Consider the following 15741-nt stretch of genomic DNA (forward strand, 5'->3'; position numbering starts at 1 on the left):
GTTTGACCTCTCAACCAATCATTTTCGAGGCATTGCATCATTTAATTTCTGATAAAAATAAGATTCACAAAAAGTGATAAGGCTGGCTTAAATCTCAAGGCAAAATAAGTCAAGACCACAACAAAAAATGGATGTGAAAATGTGTAGTTTTAAAGAACTTCAATGTTCCAAACGAATTTCGAAAACACACAACTCGTAAATTTTCTGATTTTTTCATTACATGATTGAAATGGATATGCTTAATAGACAAGAATAGGAAATATTGATAAACAGTAGATAATCCTCAATCGAGGTCCATCGTCAGTTCGAGGCCACATCATTTGTTCATCCTATTGAACTCATACCTAGAATGAAGAAAAGTAAGAATGGAATGGATTTTCATCAGTTAGATAAACCAAGTAAATACTTTTCTCTCGACTCAAGTAAACCAATACTCATGCACAGAAAGCTTTTAAATGAAAATAGAATTTGCTTTGATTTTATATCTTCAACTGTTCTTAGATGAGAAATTTAATAGAAAACTCTGCCTAAATCTCTGTTGTTCATTTATTTGCTACCCTCTTTAGTAAATGGCACTAAACCATCTTATTCGGTGTCCAATCAAAGGCAGTCTGGTTTACCTCGTATTCCCATATTGATAATAATTTCTTGAACAAGTTTCGTTTGCTGTTCCGCAAGGATTTTGTTTGAAGCCTTACATATTGTACCTTGAAGTTTTAGTCCTTGTTAGTTACTCAAATAATGATATTCCCTAGATTGTGATATAGCCTCTTTTCGATATGTGAAGTTGAAAGCATGTGTTCACATTTCACACTTTCTCCTTCTCAGGTTGGAGCTTAGAATGCATAACCTGCGGAACCGACTTTTCTGCAAAAGCCTTCTGCTTTGCTACATAAATAATCCCTTCCTGAGTTTTCAAAACACCTATTACGTGAATGAAGAGAATCAACCTATTTGCTGCGCAAAACAAATCGATAATCCAATTGGTCTGTTACGCATGCAACTTCGTTTCTCATTGGTAGACCCTGCAGAAAGATTACTTTGCTGAGCAATTTTCTCACTTAACTGAATAAACTTACCAGACCCTTCTGTTACCACGAGCTGAATCTTGTTGTAAATAATCCCTTTATTGTTTTCAGCTCTGCATACATAGTAGTCAGAATCATGTATCGAGGCTGAACTAATCATGTAACGAATGCCCTTCGTGTTACTGTTTGGTGCAGCAACTGGTTGCAGACTGTGGGTCATAGCTGAAGAAAAAACCAACAAATGCTAACATATCATGCAAAGATGAAGGAGATTAAGCAAAATAAAATTTCAAATGCAGAAAGGGGGTCAAATACTTCCTTTCTTAGAGTAAGTTCGGGGCTGAATGTTGAAGCGAATCAATACCAACAAAGAAAAAGCCGAAGAGAGAGAATAGGGCAATAGACCCTTACGGTTGGCTTGTGATTGTTGTTTCCGGATGTGCACGAAAGGCATTGGATTTCCATCAGCAAAGCAATCAAAATGGACTTTCTCTCCAGCGGAAACTTCAATCGTGCCACCTGGGACCATTCTGATGTTCTTGGGGGCATCTAGAAAATCATATTGTTATTGAAAAAATATGCGGAAAGTGGGGGTTGCTCCAAAGTAAAAAAGGTGCTTAATAGATAATTATTTATATTAAAATACCCAAAATAATTCTTCAAATTTTAGGAGAAAGGTCCTAAAAGTTTTGGCTTATAGATGGAAAAAGCGATTGGCGTTTTATTGAATCTGAGTAGCATTGAATATGCTCGAAATTAAGCAATATTTTTCTTTTTTGACGATTATGTATCAAGGTATATTTTCCTTTCTTAACGATTATGCATCATCCAGATATGGTTTTCTCGTGTAAGGCCCCTAACGGTCTGAATTTAAATATTAATTATTAATTTAAATCGGTGCAAATTGGGGACCCGTCAAGGCTTTTGCCCCATGGCCCGGCGGCGCTCCATTTTGCTACAAATTCGTCTGAAGATTGAAGGTCACTGAGAAAACACATACAAAACAAAGGGTTGTGTGGAGTAACTAAGCAAGAATAAGATAAAGCAGCGGAAAAAATGAAATAGTAACTTAACTTTATCTAAAAGCAAAACTTACATCTGCATGCTGAGATGCTGGTACGTCCTGAGCCGTCCGTTGTTGTTCCATTAGGACACCTTAGACAAGATTTTGATCCAAACTTGTCGGCATACGTGTTCTTTGGGCACATTTCGCAACTGCTTTGGCCATCACTTAAACCATCAGTAGAGAAGTAGCCAAGTGGACACTGTTCTGTAAAAAATAAGGGACTTTTCAAAGAAAGCATCTTCCATGAATCGATAACACGATGCAAAAGTTTGGAAAGGGAAAGTGAAAAGCGAAATGTAGAACTTTTGAATATTGCTCTTCAATCATGGCAGTTAGGCCATTCTTCATAGTATTGACAAAGCATTGATCTAGCGTTTTGCGGAAACAGTATCCTTAAAGAATCTATTACATAGTTTTCGATGTTGGGAAATTTCATACCTTTGCAATCAGTAGAGAGCTTATTTCTCTTAGTAGATGTTCCATAACCACTTTTACACTTCTCGCAAGACAATGATCCCTCTAACGGTTGGTACATACTTGTGGGACAGTCAGTGCAGCTTCCATTCACGTAGTATGTCCCTCTGGCACACTTAGCTGCAAAATTTATCGATCATGTTAGGAATATGTTCAGTGATAATGAGGCTTTCACAGATAAAGTTATATTTCCCGGATGTATCAAACTCAAAGCCAATTTTACTAGGTAACTTTAAACTGTGTAAGACTTTGTTAAGCGTTTACATTTATCTTTTATTAACATTTGGTTATGATTGTTTTTTAGATATTTTATAGCTATATATAATTGATTCTTACCACAAACTGGTAGGCCACTTCTATAGTCATTGACATCAGTAGAACCTGCTGGGCAAGGCTTGCCATTTTTTGGTTGAAAATCTATCAAACAGAACGTGAACATTTGCAGCAAACTTCAAGCATTAAAAAGAAATTTTTGAATTTATACAAAAAAGCAAAGAAATTCCAGTTGATCAAAATGAAGAAGTTATTCTTAATTTTACATTCAAACCGGTGTTGCTAGAAGTTTTGTTTGACAAAGAAAGAAGGGAATGATGAACGATAATTTTTTTAATAAAATAGTTTTAAGAACAGAATAAGGGGAACTTTGGTTTCAAGTGACTGGTTCTTAGTTTGATACCTTATTTTCTGCATTTTATCTTTGGATATTTATGAGATTGCGGTAATTGTCATTTCCCCTGAATGTTGGAAAAAACGTTTTATACGAAAGTGTTTTTATAGAAACTTGTATCAAAACCCATTACTTGTCTGAGCAAAGGCACGGCCTTAGTACTGAATTATACTGCTAGGTACTGAATTATATTGCATGGACTAAATTAAATTACATGGCACTGAATTATATTGCAATAAACACACAAACCTACGCAGTCAGGCATTTGATCAACTTCAAAATCCGCCTTGACACAACTCCACATGAACTTCAAAAACATGTGTTTACTGTTGATGACGTTAAATGTTTTTGTAGGAACACACTGCGCCATGCAAAGATGTGACGTTCCCATGTTCATGCAAGATTTCTGAATAAGCTGGTCCCCTCCAGGAATTGAGTCAAAATCGCATCTTAGCACTGCAATTAATTATATCAAATTATCAGCTTTTGTTTTGCACTCTCTTTTTTATAAGAATCAGTAAATTAAAGTTCAGGCTGACTGTTCTGAATCTTTTCGAAAATCTGAGGCTCGATGTTCTTAATTTGTTCTTAAATCATTAGGGTGTAAGCAGTGCAATTGTTAGGTATTGTCCTCTAGGGAGGTTTCAAGCCTCGTTTGCCAACAAAGTGAGTGAGATATTCTTTATGTGCTGACGAGTTTGAAACTTCACCGAAAAAGCACCACTAAATGGCTAAAAATCTTCGTTTATGAGATAAACATAGCTCAAAATTACATTTTACAGTAGCTCAGCCACAGCTTGTTCTTGATTTGTTCTTAACTTTTGTTTAGTTTTGAGGTTCGTGTTTTTTATAAATTTTTTCTAATATAAAAAGAGTGTAATGTTGTGAATTGAAGTTGTAGATCCTGTGAAAATTCAATATCTGCAATTATGCGAACAAAGCTATAGATTAGATGGTATCTTGTCAAACCGCGTTGTGTTCTAGATGTGCCTAAAACGAAAAAATTAGAAAGGTGCCAATGATGAAAATTGCTATTTTCAATAACAAACCTTTGAAAGAAACTGTAAACTTGCAGGTAGCCATGTTTCTACTTGCGTCAAATGCTCTGTATAGAACTGTGAAATCTGTTGGAGATCGTAGTTCTCCACTTTTGCTACTAGCTATAACGCTTTGTACACCAACATTATCTTTGAAACGAGGCTCTTCCCAAGTGACATTAACTGGCACAGCACCTTTGCTAACGACCGTAAAACTTGGTGGGCAGAATTCGAGAACAGGAGGACTTCGATCTGAAATCAATAAGATAAAGACAGTACATTTATTTGTTTTCTGATTAGAATTTGTGAAATAGCGAACTGATCTAAACGGACATTCCGGCCTTCCATGCAAAGCTTTAATGGATACTTAAATATGTTATGTTTCCCTTTCTCCGTAGGCCCGTAGACAGCTAAACTGGATTGGGGGAAAGGAGGGCATGGATAGGAATATAGCTTTTTCTATACCTACCTTACGAAATACTGTCAGATCAAGCTGTGCTTATAAGATCTTCAAACTTGATTTTCGCAAATTACTGGGGGCATTGCCCCCCTGCCCCCAGCGTCACGGGCCTGCTCCGTGATATCTTTATCATATCATATCCTGCACATTTTAGTTTTCAAGGCATTGTAGGTTTAGTTTAATTGCTTGTAACATCTTAATAACAAAATGTCTACCTTCCACCGAGACAACAAATGAACACTTGTCTGTTTGGTTCACTTCATTTGTTGCTTTGTAAACAACAACATTGTGACCGAGAGGAAATTCGTAGCTAGGGCCAATTCCTGCAATGTTGGAAGAAATCTGATCCCGTCGTACATTGGTCCTGAAATAAGGGAAATTGTTGTCGAGGGCTACGCGAGAACTGTCTTGTGGCAAGGCAACTGTCACATCGCTTGGACATTCTATCTTCGGGACTGAAACGAGAAAATTTAAATGTGACATTTTACCCGAGTTTTAGTGATTGTAATCTGATACATTCTCTAAATAGTTTTGATTAATTATGTTAAACTTTGCCTGATTTTTACAGAATCGGTATTGAAAAAGTTTGTGTTGAGAATATTGGCTTTTTTATATCAATATATATACTTGTAACATATGAATAGAAATTTGAACCCAGAATACTTGCAAACAAATAAAGATGTATTTCCTAGGCTATTCTATACAGATGTAATATACAACTAAGCTTATCCTGGAGGTTCAATGTCGCTTCACCAGGATTAGTTTTCAGAGTTTTACACTTGAACATAAGCTTATAAGCCAATGTGCTGCGCAAAGAAAACCAATCCTTACTTCTAACACACATTGTTTTTGAAGGATCTTTGTCGTATTTTTGCTGATCACATGTGTATGCTCTCTCCCCCGCAAGGACGAACCCGTGATCGCAGAAAATGTAACATTGGCTTCCTTGTGTCGCACCCACTGAGGAACAGCTTGGTGGAACAGTGAAGCCAAAATTAGGCACCGCCAGTTTTCCGCATGGCTTTGCTGAAAATTAAGATGTCTTGAACAATCAATAATTAATTATTAGCAGTTAAAGAGCAAGCATTATTGCTCTTAAAAGACTCCTGACTTGGAAAGAATTATTCTTAGGATTAATTTTGTTGCTTTTTCATTATCAATTTCATTACATTTACAAGCACAAATTAATAGCTTTTTAAATTATATTAATCTAACGTAACATATATTTGTTATTATCTAGATATGAATCCAGATGCTCTTTACAATGAATTCCCTAAAACTAAGATACTTTAAATATTCAACAAAACTGCTGTGGATGTATATAGCAGCACAGTAGTGAGTTGGGGGCTATCTAGTTGTTAAAGTTTAAATTATTCTACATGAAATCTTTTTCTTCGTTAAGACCTTTGCTGTTTCTATACATAAGTTGATACTTTCATATGTTGAAAAAGATCAATCGCTGTATTAGTTAGGAGTATAGTTAAAAAGAACTGTGATCTGATTGGGGACTTAAACAATTAGAGAAACGGTGTATATCCACATTTAATTCCGCATCCATTCATGGAACAGAAGCCCAAACTTCTACTAAATGTTGTTTTTTAAGTCCATGAGCTTGAAGTCATTTGAAAGGCAAGGATAAAATTGAAACTTTGTTTCTTGATAGAACTTTGTACTTTTAAACAATGGTGGGGTTACAGGGAGTTTGGGGGCAGTTGCACCCCTATTGTGTGGTGTGATGCGTAAATGTATGATCCACTCCATCACTCAAAAACATATTTCCGTCCCTGTCAATTATGTCGAATGAAGCTCAAAGTATGTTGTAAGATGTTTGCCTTTTTCGAAGCCAATCCCACTTATGAAAAAGAGACGCTTTAGAGCACTAAGTAATGTTTCTTACGTTTGCACATGGGCATGTTCCCATTAATGTTCACGAACCCAAAGCTCGTGCATCGTAGCGTTTTAGCAGAGCCTGCGTCCAGCTCGTACCCAGGCGCACATTTTACTGAACATTCGTCCCCGTAGATGTTCTTGCCATTCATGCATCTTGGTGGTGACAAAATAATGCTTTTTTCCATGTTGCTTAATGGCTGGCATTCTATCGCTGATGAAAATAGATTTTGCGATAATTAAGCAGTTTATAAAAAAAAATTAATACCTGTAAAGTTACCATGAAGGGAATTCATTGACTTTTAGGTACTAAGGCTTGAGGAGGTGTTGTTTCAGCAAGAGCAAACTTACCACAGATGCCAAATTTTGTTTAAATTGGCAGTTTGGATAATTTTTTAAATCTTTGAAGGGTCGATTGTTAAGTCAAAAAAAACTTAAATAGTAGGGACTAAAATACAGGGTACGTAGACATGGCATCGTCTACAAAATACGCACGTATACAAGTTTTTCTCTTTGGGTCTGTTGTGTCTTCCTTGTACCCAGCTTTGCAAATGCAACGATGACTCCCGTATTCGTCGTAGCAAACTGATGTTGTCAAGTTGCAGGAGTGTGCACCCTTGCACTCATCAGCATCTAGAGATAGTAGCTTCACAGTTATAATGTACTTATGAACAGTTATAAGGAGTTTTGAAATTCCATTAAATGAGAAGGTGTACGTGCGGTTCGTTAAGTTGTGGGAGGTTGTGACAGAAAGATGAGAGAGATTTACAATATGAAAATGAAAACAATTTATGACATCCATATATTCTTTTAGGGTCAACCGTCAGACTTTAGCAGGCACACGGTATATAGAAAGTGCAATATCTTGAAAGATGGAACATAATAATCAGGAGATAATCAAGTTGCGAAATTTAGAGCCTGCTACAAAAGCAGTGGCGGCGCTAGAAGTTCTCCGACTGAGGGGCTTGACCTTCCGACAGGGGGCTAGGAAAACGGAGTGAAAACATGGAATCCCAGACGCACAAACATTGAGATTATGACAGGACATGAATTCAACAAACAAGAAAGAGCAGCTCTTTAGATCAGGAATATCAAACCCATACTTGTCTTTGAAGTAATGTCTCAGTGGTCTTTATGGGAATTTTACTTATATTGAGGGGAGATTTCCGTAATCGTAACCGTTACTATTCTATTTCTTAAAAACTTTACAAGGAGTAGCAAAATCTTGCTCCGACATAATTACAGATTTTCTTCGCATATCTTCCGACGGGTGGGCTAAGCAGCTCCGACGGTGGGGGGACTATAGCCCCCTGCCACCCAATGGCGCCACCACTGTACAAAGTATCAATTGAAAATAAAATCGATTACATTCTTACTATCATAGCATTTTAGCTTGAACTTAAAGGATAAAAACATTTCAACACTCGATGTAACAAAGTAAATGATAATTGAACTATGCTTCCTGGCTGACCATGTAATAGCAATGGTTCCTGGAAAGCTGACCATGCAATAGAAAAGCCCAAAAGGTCAACGCTGAAAAGATGACGATAATAAAATAGAAGTATACTATGAGACCTAAAAGCTGTTTCCCCGAAAAAGTTGCAAGACAGCGTTACCTAAACATGTCTTTCCGTCAACAGCCAGTTTGAAGCCAGTGTTGCAGTCACATCTGTAGCCACCAACAATGTTTACACATTTCTGCGAACAGCTATGAAGATTCAGCTTGCACTCATCCTTATCTATATTGATGAGGAAGAAGCATTCAGACATACTGTTTGTTATGTGAAATCAAGGGATCTTTTAACATAAAGACTAGTGGGAAAATTCGCCTCCAGGCCCTAAGAATGACCCATGATTCACCACTAGAAAATGCCCCTCTGCTTAAAATTGAATAAGTTTTAGTTTTTGCCGTTTACTGCTTTTCCTGTGTATGTTTAAACCTCCTTGCTACTTATGTGCAGTTAGTGGTTGAAGAGGGCCAAAAGGGTGCCACGGCCCTAGAGAAACACTCATGGTTGCGAGATGAGATTCAAAGGGAATGAATCGCTAACAAACCTTGGCAGGAATGGTAATCTCCTTCGTAACCTCTATTGCAACGGCACTCATAGCTTCCAGGGAGATTTTTGCAGTGAGCATTAGGGTAGCTACAAGGATCTTTATCGTGTTGCAGACATTCATCGTAATCTGCAAGGTAAAAAGGTTACTCTTTTGAGCTTAAATCAAGTGATTACGAGTTAGATTAGCTTGTTGTATCGCTATCTCCTTTCTAATCTAGCATTAATCTACAAAAGGCAACTTGTAACTGGGCCTCGCCAATCTTCTCTTCCATGACAGGGTCGCCGGACGCAGGTTTAAACAGGGGGGCCAAAGCGAGTAAAAGAGGCACGAATATCTTTTTTTCGAAAGATTAGTAAGTGCCAAAAATGGTACAGATTTCATGGTAATTTAAAAATTTATAAGAAAATGACACACGTTGGACATAGTGAGAATTATCTTCGCTGAAAGTAAACATGACTATTTACTCCATTTAGGGACCACGCACTCTTGATCATAACACAGTCAATGGAAACAATTGACAATAGTTTTTCTATTGACTATGATCATAATTAATTATATAGCTTCCTATCTCATGGCCTTCAAAGTTTTTATGAGAGTGTATATCTTTCTTCCATGTATGATTTGTACCTCTATTACAATACACTGTACTTATTTTTCCTTAAAGTTCGCATTGTAAGTGGATTTGGCCCTGGGTTAGAAGCAAGCACACATCCTTCTTTCATACTTGTGGCAGGCGAATTATATTCAACAAATGTTCAAATTTATTGCAACATGCCAACGAATCTAACCCAAAATATGAACTGAATGGAATTTTGAATTCTTAGTCTTTATATATTTCAATGCCAATTCCAATCCCTCTCCCTTCCAAAGCAAAGTTTCAGTCTCTTTGATTATCGAAAGCTCGTTCGAATAATGAATTTAATTTTCTCAATTGTATATTTAAACAATTTAGCCCCCCTTGGTACTTGCGCCTTCCCATCGCCACTAAAGCACATAATTTGTTCGCCTCCATGGAATACTTTTTAAAAGCTACAAAATTTTATGTTCAAGTCATCTTTACGCGATCGGCTGAAGATGCGGGCATATTTTTCACTGTCATAGAAAATGTAATTTGCATCATTGATTAGGTTTATCTTATCAGTCTTATAAACGAAACAAGTTTTAAACCCTCCTCAGTCAGTTGGTCAAGACTATTACATCTGACTTCCGAAAAACTCTGAGAAAGGGCGGTCTGAAAGTTTATTTAATCAGTCAGAGAAAACACAAAAGGGCAGAAATTTACTGATATGATGTTACAGATGATTTTTTAGGTAAATCGGTGGCATTAAGAAAGTACAACAAATTTAGCATCCAGTCTTGTATAATGTTCTAATCCTAGATGAGAAACTAAAGACTTTGCTTAAGTTTTTGCTAGCATGTACTCATTGCAGGGATACAATTTTTTCGTGTCCATAAAAAAATTTAACACAATGTTGTGAAGTAAGCAATATGTTGTAGCCATAGTTTTACAGCTGTCTGGTTTTGTTAATATACATCAAGAGCCATAAGGGATTGTTGCTAAAATCAAATTCAAATTTTGGTATAAAAAATCCCTGCTCAAGCTTGAATGTTCTCAGTAAAAAGGCTTACAAAATTTTGGCAAAGCCACAAAATAGGGTAAATTTTCACAATGCAAAATCAGAGATAGGGATCCAGTTTCTACTTTCAGGAACACACGCGATATACATTGGACCAACTGACTGTGCCCGCCAGGTACTTGATGCGGACCTTTCACCAATGCATTTGTTGCTGAAGACATACTACGGAAATTTTCTCGTAAAAATAACAGTCTCCTTCGCAGTTGATATTATTCATCACAGAAGCTTGAGTGTTTTTGCATCAAGGCCAAGTAAAAATTTAAGGAAATTCCAGTGAATGGTCCCCCAACAGCGTCCAGAGTTATGTTATTTTACTTGGTTTCTAAGGGCAGAATATCTGGCATTGAAAAAATACACGCAATCTATTTATCGAAAAGGGGCACTTGTTTATACTTTTTGCAAACAGGGGGGCCTGTGCCCCCGTGGCTCCCTGGCTCCGGCGGCCCTGCATGACTACATTCTTCGTGAATAACAGTTATTACCAATGTTCAGACAAGCAGCAAATTGCATAGCGGAATTTTTTCATACGGACGTATTTCGTATGTAGAGAGCACAGAGTGGGAGTCGACTAAAAATAGAGAAATCAGTAGAAGAGATCAAAAGAAGAAAGAAAAGAAACTGAGGGAACCAGGCGTTAACTATCTTATCTTCATAAACCCTGCTCTAGCAAGCCAAGCAATGATCTATTATAAAAAGCATATTACCTCGGCATTCTGAACCATCGAAATAAAATCCAGGTTTGCAGTTACATCGGTAAGAGCCAGGAATATTTACGCATTCCTGATCAGGTCCTTTGCAGGTCACTAGGCATTCGTTTCGATCTGATAGAAATAGATATTAATTAACTGAGCAGCTGAATTATCGCAGGTAATAAGAAAATAAACATTATCTTATTTGAAAAATGCATTTCTTTATCTTTGTTTGCAAATACATGTCTCAATAGAAACGATTTTTAATTGAAAGGAAGTCTGTAAAAATTACTGACTCACTCACCCGCACACGTTTTACGTCCTCCAATTTCTGTAGGTTCATAGCCTTCTCTGCAACCCACTTAATTGTAAGGAGAACATAAATAAAATTTCGTACTGCATTATGTCTGTAAATTGGGCTTTAGAGCCCAGAGAAGTGATGAAAGGGGCTCTAGAACCCTTTAAGTAAAGTGTCTAAGTAAAGTAAAGTAAGTAATGTATCTATGCACAGTGCTTTGCAGCTAATTTGATTCTTGATCATAGTCGCCTTCAATTCTACGTACGCTCGCTCTAAGATTATGTTTAGATCAACAAGAAATCATCTAATAAATTTTAGATAATCGTTTGAGTCAAAGAATATTAAGAGCAAAGTATCACAGTTGTTAAGGGAGATAGCATGCTTTTCTGTGTATTGCTGGACTTTTCAAAAAAAAAATTTCTTTTCCTAGAACTTACTGAAGCCACAATTTCTGATCTTTTAAATGTTTTACTGAATTATTCCAGTTTAGAACCGTTATCTGCAAAAACTAAAAATCAGACCCATACAATCTTATTCATAGTACATACGAATCTCGAAGAATTTAGCGTTGGATGTTTCTTTATCCGCTCGAAATGTGTATTCAAATGTTCCTTTAAAGGCATCTCCATCAGCAAAAACCTTGATCTAAAAAAGCCAATAAATTATTGATTAGAAAAGCAAAGTAACTGTTTTTGAAAAGAAATATAATATTGAATGCCGATATGATGTTCGTGTTGGTATCTCTTACCCAAAACAACCTCCATTTGTCAAGATACCGTCCTGTTTTAACGATCTGTGCCTGGATGTCGATGATTGATCCAATGTCTTCTCCCTCTAACTCCAATTCATTCGTCCTAGAATCATTTACAAGGAATGTGATAGAATTAAGGTACAGATGACTAAATTCTTCTTTCAAAAAGATTCTCTTTTACTTAAGTAGTTTTTTACAGTCGTATGTTACCAAGACAATTTAGGGATGATTAAAAATCTATTTATACAAAGATTTAAAAGCCAAGCTGGACTTTTCCCTTAGCTGAACAACATACCGAACTCTACTTAAAGATATTTTACAGTATTCTATATGCAAACGCCCACGAGAAATCTTACTGACCACGAGAAGCATTTAGCATTGCTAGTTGCCATCACTTTTCATTTTCAAAAAAGTTTTGCTTTCAAACTTGAACTTATCAAGCATCAAAAGGTTATCCTTGCATTTCAGTAATTCTTTTTTAAGCTAAGTCGTGTTTTTCAAATGCTTCTTTGCTTTTTTCATACAGTCAATGCTTTGAGTCTTAAAAAGTAATTCATTTAAAAAAGAATAGGAGTAACTCACATTCCAAAGTCGAACATATGCAATCCCCATCCATTATATTCTTTAAAAACCTTCTTGCCGTTTGAACCAAACAATGTAATTTTTACATTTTCACCAGTACCAGCACCAATATGCTTGGATGTTCGCACCTTTAGCTGATATGCTTGTGACAAAAACATATGTTATTTCCTTGTTGTCTAGGGAATAGCCACAGCTAAAGCAAAAATCAAACTGATACACTCTTGGTTCAGAAACATTTTCTCTAAACATATCATTGGATGATGTATCTTGTCAAGACTATCTCATAAAGATAATATTTCTAAAATAATTTTGATTAAATGTAGACAATGTGGATAGTCTTTTCACAGTACGTGTGCCCACTATACCTAGTCCTAAGACTAAGATTTGTTGAAAAATTCATCGTGACTAATTACTTACTTTTGCCATCAGATGAGCCAAGGAATGAGAGCACAAGAATAGCAATACACAAAGAAAACATGGTGGCAATCTTCTAGTTGATGCTGCCGTCCTCAGTGTGAATTCAGGAATGATCTCTACCTATGCCTTGCCCGTTGGCGTTGATTTATGTTTGAACAGCTTTCAAAAGTGTCTTAGCTGTTGCTCAAGAGTTCAAGCTTTGTGTTAGTCCAGGCTGCATTTAAATAAAGACTACCCAGGGCTTGTTTGTGACTTTAATATTATATTCTTGAATTCGAATTGCCTTGTCAATAAAAATTGCTGATGTGTTAGCTATCGGAAGTCAGAGTTTATAAATTTACTGCCATTCAGCTATTCTAAATCTGCAACAGGCTTCTTCGAAGTTCATTATTGAAAAAAGATCGATAGAAGCTTTAGTGCTTACCGTACAAATATTGGGTTTAGATGTATGAGCTATTCACGTGTTTATGCTTATTAGAGACGAAAATATATCATGTTTGCATCATTATTTGTGATTCGGTATCAAGGCTTGCTGAAAAAATACATCATACCATGTAGCGAGGAGCAAATTGTTATCTTTGGCTCGAAGTTTCTTAGAAAAGTTCTGTCTTATAACTTAATTAGCATCATCAACGCAAACAAACATTCGACGATTACGAGCACATATGACGCATGGAAAATAACAAACTAATTGTACAGATATATTAAACGCTCTTGTCTAATTAACCACCGGTCGACGCAACAATTACTAGCTATATTTATTTGAAAGAATCTCCACAGTGTTTATTGCTATTTACAATGCAAAACTATAAAAACAGCTTTTGTAGTAAACAAAAAAGTGGTCTTCGAAATCTAATTTTAATTTGACTTAGAGTATTGTACGATATGCAGCCAAAACCGTTAATAACGGTTTCTTATTCACTTCAAATGTCTGCACTCTAAATATTCAAAAATGAATTTAAGAAAGTCCACAGAGACTCTCATCTGACAGGCTCCCTATATGATAATGGTTTCCTTAAGGCAAAATGATAGAAAAGTTGGCCACAAGCAAGAACTTTAATGCGATAGCTATCATGGCTCATGTACTGTATATTTAATAAAGCCAGTAATATTTTGCATACTGTCTGTATCTTCTACTCCACATGGCAAGTAGCATGAACTTTTTTACCTACCTATCAGATATTCTGCTTTGACTTCTTTTTAGCATGAAAATATGAAACCCATTTACAATAGATCGATAAAAATTAGGTCTACTGATGACCCTTGAATAACTTAATCTCCACGTGCAGTTTAAAACAATTAGAATACAAAATCTGTTTGTTTTTTAGCAATAAGTCATCTAAAACTGTTTAAAGTGATACTATATATAGGCATGACCTGAATTTCCTTTCTGATGATATAGTGCTGGTAAGGGTATGAATAAATTGGCTACAGAATTGATAATAATTGATAATGAAGATAGTTGGTTACAGTTTCATCCAGACAAAGGCAGATTGTTCTACGAAACGAGATTGGGGAACGGATTGTTTGAAGCAAACTCAGACTGTCTCCCTGCCATAGAATTTAAACACGAGAGACTTCTTACACTGAGAAACTTTCAAGGTTTGCTAAAATAACAGTCGTAAAGCTATTGATAAAATTACAGTCGTAAAGTTAATCATAATTTCTAAGCGAGTTGGCAAATCATTCGGGTTCTTTATCTACACTTACGCGACAAAAGTATTAGAACGATAAAAACAAAATGGCGGCCCCTAAACTAGCAATCTAACATTGTTTGAAAAAATCTTGCTGTTGTGGCGGGACTCTAGAAATGGTTTCAGCAAGAACGCAATTCCTAGTAAACTCAATTTAGTTTCTACCTTTCTGTGAAAGAAAGATATAAAAAGTCACGGAGATATTGAAAAAAAAACAAAGTTCATTTTCATTTTCATTTTATATTCTTTATACACAAAAGTCCCTTCAGCTTACAACTAAATACCAAATAAGAAAATGAATACCCTAGTTACATTAATATAATTTATAAACAGTTAAAGCTAAATTACGCACAGTAATCTATCTTATAGCAGCTGCTCTTCCAGGGAGGCGTGTTTTATGTTGTGTTCATCTTGTATAATAACTTTTCAATTGCTTTTTGAAGTTACTAAGGGTAGAGAGCTCTTTGATATTGATGGGAATATCGTTCCAGGTTTTCAGAGCCGAATAGTGAAAGCCTTTCTTGACGTATCAAAGTTATTTCTTGGGATTTGTAGGTCCCTGCGATTCCTTGTTCTGTAGTTGGAGTACTGGGTCCTATGATGATATTTATCCCAAAAGCTTTCCGGACATTGTCTGCTGATTATTTTGTATGTCATAACTGATCGATCGAACTTTGCTAGTTGCTCAACGGTCAGCCAGTTATGAGACCAGTTGTCTTTTAGTCTGGCCTTATCAATAATCGAACGTGCTCTGTCCTGCAGACGTTGGAGTGTATTCAATGTTGATTTAGGAAGACTTCCCCAAATAACATTAGCGTATCTCAGATGGCTTTCGATAAGTGCACGGTACACATGGTCGAGCTGGGATTGTGAAATAAGATTTTTTAGCGACTTCAGACCGCCGTTAATCTTTCCTTTCATTTTGCTGAATTGGTCATCTCAGTTTAGCCCTTCGTCCAAAGTTTTTGTTTCATTGCTGAAAACACAAAAAAGTCC

General features: G+C 36.3%; 1 protein-coding gene across 1 annotated transcript; it reads right to left on the reverse strand.

The window, feature by feature from the left end:
• Nucleotides 1–196: 196 nt before the first annotated feature.
• LOC135686529 (uncharacterized) lies at nt 197–13268 on the reverse strand. Its single transcript, XM_065202779.2, has 20 exons — nt 13052–13268; nt 12635–12776; nt 12050–12155; nt 11850–11946; nt 11308–11364; nt 11019–11135; nt 8675–8803; nt 8236–8358; nt 7115–7252; nt 6630–6833; nt 5564–5758; nt 4948–5187; nt 4285–4524; nt 3485–3691; nt 2905–2985; nt 2533–2688; nt 2125–2298; nt 1440–1577; nt 1080–1250; nt 197–344 (listed from the first exon to the last, which is right to left on the reverse strand). Exons 1-20 carry the CDS (start codon nt 13110–13112, stop codon nt 325–327), a joined length of 2796 nt encoding a protein of 931 aa, XP_065058851.2. The 5' UTR covers nt 13113–13268; the 3' UTR covers nt 197–324.
• Between the last annotated feature and the right edge of the window lie 2473 nt (nt 13269–15741).

Source organism: Rhopilema esculentum, chromosome 6 (genome assembly GCF_057945365.1).
Source record: "Rhopilema esculentum isolate cy_ngs chromosome 6, ASM5794536v1, whole genome shotgun sequence".
Lineage (NCBI taxonomy): Eukaryota > Metazoa > Cnidaria > Scyphozoa > Rhizostomeae > Rhizostomatidae > Rhopilema > Rhopilema esculentum.

Excerpts from the sequence above, each read along its gene's own strand:
- LOC135686529 (XM_065202779.2), bottom strand. The coding sequence starts at position 13,112 with ATGTTTTCTTTGTGTATTGCTATTCTTGTGCTCTCATTCCTTGGCTCA. Across the intron at positions 6,834-7,114 it reads AAAGAGAAAAACTTGTATAC|CGATAGAATGCCAGCCATTA; the intron begins GTGCGTATTTTG and ends TATTTTCATCAG. Across the intron at positions 5,188-5,563 it reads AAAAACAATGTGTGTTAGAA|TCCCGAAGATAGAATGTCCA; the intron begins GTAAGGATTGGT and ends TTCTCGTTTCAG.